The 6,880-nt window shown below is 40.8% G+C and overlaps 1 protein-coding gene and 1 long non-coding RNA gene across 2 annotated transcripts; one reads left to right on the top strand and one right to left on the bottom strand.

Moving 5' to 3' along the window:
• Positions 1-315: 315 nt before the first annotated feature.
• LOC124688513 lies at positions 316-1,380 on the top strand. Its single transcript, XR_006998546.1, has 2 exons — positions 316-532; positions 1,032-1,380. It is a non-coding gene; the product is annotated as an uncharacterized LOC124688513 (long non-coding RNA).
• A 1,206-nt stretch (positions 1,381-2,586) lies between these two features.
• Positions 2,587-5,966, bottom strand: LOC124688514 (cytoplasmic tRNA 2-thiolation protein 1-like). Its single transcript, XM_047222183.1, has 10 exons — positions 5,678-5,966; positions 5,225-5,339; positions 4,642-4,784; positions 4,387-4,506; positions 4,201-4,313; positions 4,020-4,112; positions 3,872-3,912; positions 3,511-3,577; positions 3,242-3,353; positions 2,587-2,948 (listed from the first exon to the last, which is right to left on the bottom strand). The coding sequence occupies exons 1-10, from the start codon at positions 5,780-5,782 to the stop codon at positions 2,772-2,774; spliced, it is 1,086 nt and encodes a 361-aa protein (XP_047078139.1). The 5' UTR covers positions 5,783-5,966; the 3' UTR covers positions 2,587-2,771.
• Between the last annotated feature and the right edge of the window lie 914 nt (positions 5,967-6,880).

Below are 6,880 nucleotides of genomic sequence, written 5' to 3' on the forward strand. Positions count from 1 at the left end.
ATCCCAAGCCGGGCTCCAAACCTCTGCTGGTCGGCACCAAGATCTATTTGGAGCACTCTACCAGCATCGCCGCGCTGGATCTGGAAACCTCAACCTTCTCCACGATTCCGCTCCCGGAAGGAATGGAGCGGTATGATTGCAAAGATATGATGCTTTCGGCTACCTATGATTCAGGATTTTTTCTTATCCATCTTGATAAGGACCTCGAGCTTTGTATCTGGCTCCACATTGGGGACTGGTGGCAGCTTCTTGATGTCGTTAGCTTGCCCGGGTTGTTTGCTACTTTGGGGATGACAGGTTGGACGGCTGATGGCGAGCCTGCTACTCTTTTCCAAACAACCAAGACGGGGGATTTTGCAGAGTTTGTTTTCCTCAAGTTGGGAAAATGTGCACTCTGCTACGATACTAGGCGCAGGGTGCTGCGTAAAGTGTATGAGGTGACGCAAGAGGATCAAACTCTAGAGCAGATCCATCCTTTTATGATGACATGGCCTCCCATCTTCCCTGCGCTCAAGCGTGATCATCTTGCAAGGTTTGCCTTTAGCTTTCTTAATTTCGGTGATCTCTGAACTAGTATGATGATATTACTGAACTCTATTAAAGCTTTGCTGCCCATTTGCTTCATGTATGCTTATTCCTGATTGAAACTTGTGGTTTTGATAAAATGTTTTATATAATAGGCTGCACTGATCATCCTACATCCATTACTTTTGTTACTTTTTCATCCCATGTACCATTGATCGTTCGGTATAACCGTGAAATGTGTTTATGGTTATTGGTTCCATATGTTCTCTGAAGAATTCTATTAAGCAACATGTTGATGGATAAACTGTAAGCGTAAATTATTTATGCAGTTCCGAACATTATGTCGTCTAATCTATAAGCTCGAACTTGTATATCATTTTGGCTTTTGATGACCACATAATATTTGATTACTGGCGTAACTTCTATTTTGTCTTTGACTATGTTCAGATGCTGGATAACACCTTTTCCTGATTCTTTATTTTTTTTCTTATTTCCATTCCAAATAGAAATGTCAGCTGAAGAACAAGGATGCATTATGATTTCTGTGGTATCTGTGTTAGTGGCAAAGGGCACCCGACTTCGCGGAGGAGCAGTGAATTTCGAGTCTTGTAGTGCAGTTCAATGTTGCATTACTGCCTAGACCTGGTTTCGACCTGTTAGTGCTATCTTTACTTTTTATTTAAAACATGTAATGGAAATGGGACTCCAGTGTTGGAATAGTTTCCTTAGAGTTTGAAAGGGGTTGCTTTTTCTGTTCAGTAAGTCTTAACAGTCTCTAAGCTTGTTTTTAGCTTCAGCAATGGAATTCTTTTTAGCAAATAATCGATATTGTGCTTTTCAGCACTTAACAGTGAACTTTTAGTATGCATGCCATCATGAAAGGAGGTTGCAAGAAAAGTTGGTCACTTATGATCCGATTTCAGTCACTTATGTTGATCATTCAGTGAAGAGCCACCAACGGTGAGTATAGGGAGAAGGACAGGAAGCAGCAGGAACATAATAGGCAGAAACGGTGACAGCAAGGAAAGTGCGTTACTGGAACTCCCCAAATCAAAAGGTACATCATGTTCACGGCATCCCGACACTTGTAGCATGTTCTTACTGGCGTCTGGTTTTATCATCGGCTGTAGGAGCTCGTGTACCTAGATAAAAGGTTATCATTGTGTGCTTGTGTTCTTACCGGTGTATGGCCTGAGCTGCCTTGCTTTGGTTTGCTGCTGTAACATGGAGACTAAAGATGCTCTACCGGTACATGATTTAATAATTTATAAGTTTACAAGTAATTTACAAAAAATTGACAGGGTTAATATAACATAAACTTATAAGTATAAATACAATCCACAATTCGACAAAAAAAAAGATTCCCTTAAAATAATAGCACCCCATTCAAAATCTGTTCTGAATAGTAGTGGACTTGGAGCGTTCACAGGTTGATTCGTCTGTCTCTCATTTCTCAAAAGTGTAGATAGACCAAATCTGGATTGAGATTGTTTTGGATAACATGACTCCTGCCCACGGTTCCATTTCCTCAATGAAACCCTGTGATCAGGTTTTATAGTCGACAAGCGAGAACACAACAAGTTTGTTGTGACAAAAACATAAAAAGCAACTTTCTTCTTACAAAGCCCAGGGCGCCTCAAACACTAGATATATCATAGTAGGAGGGTTGGGGTCTCCAAGTCCAAGGTTGCTTCCCCACAACATTCCATTGTCGAGGTAGGGGTTAGGGTCCCAGGTCCAGCCATCTTCTTGATTTCAGGCGATCCGGGAAGATCATCATCTGCTCCTCTACTTCCACAGGTAGGTGGCGAAGAGGACCAACAGACATCAGCTGAGATGGCGGATCCCACAGGAATGGTTTGTTCAGTCAGTCATTTTCCAGCAGCATTCTTCAGTCAATCCTTTCCAGCAGCATTGGTGTGCCTGCAGCACTTGGATGGCATGGTCACAGAAGTGTGCCTTCTCTATCATGCTATCTCTGGATTTGAGATTTTGTGAGTGATACAGACATCTTGAGCAAATCGTGTCAACTTTTTTTTTTTGAAACAAATTGTGACCATCTGATTGACTAACAGTTCCCCGGCAGTGCTAGATACATGTATTTCGTTTCGATCAATTCCCGTCTTAACAAGCAGCGACAGGTATGAACTGAAACAGAGTAGATTATAGAAGTACATCATATCATAACGAACAAACAAAGAACGCCAGCGATAGAAGTTTTCCTCGGTGACCATTACAACACATATTCAGAAGTCCAAGTTGCCGTGCTTTCCATGTAGGCTCGACCTATTCCTCTCTGGACGTTTGCCTTGGCGCTCGCCGTTAGCATCAACTCCAGCGCCGCTTTTAGCAGTCCTCCCTATGCCTAGTTTCGGCAGGCCTCGATTCAATCCTTCCAGCAAGACGCAAGCTTTGCATAGTTTCTACAGAGCCAGGATTTTATCCAATGTTCAGTGAGTAAAAGCGTTGAAAAGGTTACAAAAAGCGACAAATCAGGGCTAATTCATGCAGTCCAGATACTTAAATGTCCTACATCAGCTCACTGTGCTTTAGTGGTGTATTATTCGAATAATTTCAAGAAAAATAGTTGTCACTGTATAAGCAATTAACAAACCTATCTCAAAATGTCCTTCCAAATGAATCATTCTTTGGTTATCTTGAGCTAACAGAGGATCTAGAAGGGGGGAAAATTTCACAGTAGACGCGATCACAATACCTGACTAGAAATGTAACCACAACGTTCACATGTTCCTTGCTCTGGCATTCTTGTTGTCGTGGATATCCGGAAATTTTCGCCAGAGGTTATGATGTCCAGGATAGCTCTAGGCCTGCATCATTGATAATGTACTGAGCCAAGCTACTGAAACCCAAGATCCATCATGTGATGAACAAGAAAAATTAACAGAGGTAGCAACCTAGCATGCACTAACAGATGAGGAATTTAAATTCTATAAAATCATACTTTTGGACAGCATAAGACTTTACCTCATTCTTTCCAAATCTTTAATGAATTCACGAGCAAATCCACGATATGCATTTGGTGAATAGATACCTGAATTGTGGTATAGAACCAATTAACATATTAGATTTCGATAGAAGATGAGAACAGTGGTCAATAAAGATTCTGTCGATCCATACTATACATCACTCCAAGTTTGGAGGAAAAAAGATTAGCAAAACCATAATAATGTGTATGCCATTGAATATTAAATGTTAGGCACTGGTTACTGGAAACTTATTTTTTTTCTATATCAACCCCCCCCCCCCCCCCCCAGTATGTTCGAACGATGAGGTACTGCTCAATTACAGAGAGTGAGAAATTGATAAGAAGTGAACCAGGAATTACATTCAGTGGAGAAGTAGTCCAGCTTTTTGAAATAAGCATACGTGTTATACAGTCAAGGATTAAATATCATCAGCACACGTTTGATAGATAAAGCATAATAAGTTAATAAGAACTTAAAATTGATTGGAATGTGACATGTAAAGGATATATAACAATCTCCTTCTCGTAGGTGTATTTGAAAGGCTTGCATCTAGGGATTGGTCCATCTTCACCAGTAGTTATGAAGGTGCACCTACTTAACCTATAAAATAAAAGCATATTACCAACACAAATTATTAAAGAAAACAAAGATAAAATATCATACCTTATTTAGTATAACCAACATTTACCTCGCAATATCGCCACGTAAAATATTTAGCAAAACAGTCTCTGCAATGTCATCTGCATTATGCCCGGTTACAATCTTATCAACCTTCAACAGAGCAGCACCTCGGTCTAGTGCCTAATAAGAATGGAATGTTCACTTGATTAATGAGCACGCAGTTGTCTTACTGAGAAGGGTATGTAAGAGCTACCTGACGTCGAAAAACGCCACAGAAAGTACAATTGTTTTTCAGGCCAATTGCTTTCACAATATCATCCATTGTCCAGTCATAGAGGTCCTTATAAGATACTATTTTCAGTGGTAGGCCATACTGCAATAAGTGAAAATTGTATGGTGGAATCAGTAAGACATGCATATGAAAAAAATTGTATGTCAAAATAGTACAAGAGAAAAATATTAAGAATTTGCAGCAGAACAATGTGTATCAGGTAAGGAGGAGGGGAACCTGGATCTCATTCCTTTTAACAGTTTCTAGAGAGTCATCTCTGTAGCCTGTGATTCCCTCATCAATAGATAAAAGGAACAAATCGAGGCCATAGTTGTGACGTTTGTTTAACTCTGATAACACATATGCAAGCACAGTCGAATCTGCATAAGATTAAAAAAAAAGGTGTTTTCACCTGCTACAAGACTGAGCTTGACAAGCAAGAAATAAGCATTCCACACTAAGCATATGAAACATTTGCGCTATACAGATACGATAAATGCTTAATATTGCCAGTTGGATAATCATATTTTTCAAACAGCCACATCAGCAACTATATTTGTAAATTGGTTGTCTTAAATTAAAAGCATAATCACTGTTGCAGCGGCGAGAATGTTAAACGAACAATTTGATAACACACACTTTGCAAAAGGCACGTCTCTCAAGGAGACAATAGCACCTAGCGTACAAGACATGCAAGTGATATACAGAAGTGGGTACTAACTACTAAGGTGTTTAACATTGAATGAGTAGTGAGTAGGAAGCACATGTATTGCATAAAAAGCATTTGTTAGTTGATTGTTTCGTGCAAGTGTGCAAATACCTTTTCCACCAGAAGCTCCAATTGCCACACGCTCGCCGGCTTTAAACAAATTGCTGTCAACAATTGTTCGATGGATCTCGTCCTCAAAGACGATATAGAAACATTCCCTGCATATCTACAACGCAAATGTCAAAGACTCCTCAATAACTACCAGATGAAAAGAAGAAAACACTTGACTGCTAAATACAAGAAGGCGATACAGAAGAAGCATAAGCATATACAGAAATCGCACAGATTTTGGTGAAACATCACAATTTACTGTATCAAGTGTTTTCCCAAAAGCCTCATGAATACACAAATGGTACATCCTTTTGCTGTATCTACTTCCCAGAACTATAGCAATCCGATGAACTGATATGAAGCTCCTATATGCTACAACTAAACCGTGGGCTGGAACTACACTCGAAGCATAAAAAAAAAGAGTACTGAAAGAGCTAAGCCGGCGAGGCTCACCTGCTCTAGAGTCTTGGGCCGCTTGAGCGCGGCCTTCCGCTCACCGCAGCGCACGCAGAGACGGCTCCCTGCCCTTGTCGGAGCGGCGATTGACTGCATGGGCATCTGGATGCGTCTTATTCCCGCACGAATCCGGTGGATGGTAGGGAGTACGGCGGAGGACAGCTGCGGGGTAGAGTAGCCGTGCTTCGGCAGGAGGAGGAGCAGAGGCTGCTTCGGCCACGCCGGAGAGGATTTCGGCGGCGAGACTGGGGGACAGGACGAACACGAGGAGCCAGCAAGCCAGGGTCAAGGTTGGCCCAAATTTGGCGGGCCTATACTGGGCCGGGCTCTATACCGCCCTAATTTTTGTGGGCTACTAGTTTGGCGTGTCTTTTTGGGCTTTTTTTGGTTCAAAATGTTGCCTCCAAAAGGAAGCTTTGCTTTTGAAAAACTCTTGCAAATAAAGAACGGATACTATACATGGGAAGATGCTAACGGTGCAAAGGCGTATGGTCATGTTATAGTGACGGCTTGCATTGCTCATGATTAAAAGATGAAGCTTTTTTCACTCTTCGGACACATGCAAACTTTTCCTATCATAAGGTGAAAAAGGAAGGAATATTTTGCTGCTCATCACCCCTTATCATGTACGAAATCATGATGTGGCTCTTTTGCCATCCATTCACAACTAATCAGCCACTTTGAACTTTGAAGTAGCTTTTCTACACCCGCTTCACCCTTGGTTGTCTTGGTCTCTTCCTAGCTAGGTACTAGTTCCTAGTCTTGATCATTGCAAACCGAGTAGTCAGCTAGGTTGTAGTACTCCCTCTGTTAATAAAAATATGTCGAAGATTTATTATAAATTCGGATATATATTAGATAAATTTGCAACATCATTTTATGGATAGAGGTTGTATGATTTTAGCAACACCACCGGCTATGCACGCCCTTCTTTTCCTTTCTTTTTCTTCTTTTTTGAAGTTGGCCTGTGCACATATTTAGTACTCCATCCAGCCCTAAATACTTGTCACATATTTAAGTAAAAATGTAGGCTAAAATCGCCCTAAGTTCATTGAACTTGCGATAACTATTTAGAATCGGATGGAGTAGTATTTGTTGGATAATTAGGCATAATTTTCATGATTAATTTCAGAATATAAGCATGACGAGAGCAACTACTAACATGTGAAACTCGAACATACTAGATGCATTAATCAACAT

Source organism: Lolium rigidum, chromosome 2 (genome assembly GCF_022539505.1).
Source record: "Lolium rigidum isolate FL_2022 chromosome 2, APGP_CSIRO_Lrig_0.1, whole genome shotgun sequence".
NCBI classification, from domain to species: Eukaryota; Viridiplantae; Streptophyta; class Magnoliopsida; order Poales; family Poaceae; genus Lolium; species Lolium rigidum.

Excerpts from the sequence above, each read along its gene's own strand:
- LOC124688514 (XM_047222183.1), bottom strand. The coding sequence starts at position 5,782 with ATGCCCATGCAGTCAATCGCCGCTCCGACAAGGGCAGGGAGCCGTCTC. Across the intron at positions 4,785-5,224 it reads TGGAGCTTCTGGTGGAAAAG|ATTCGACTGTGCTTGCATAT; the intron begins GTATTTGCACAC and ends AATCTTATGCAG. Across the intron at positions 3,578-3,871 it reads GGACTACTTCTCCACTGAAT|GTATCTATTCACCAAATGCA; the intron begins GTAATTCCTGGT and ends ACCACAATTCAG.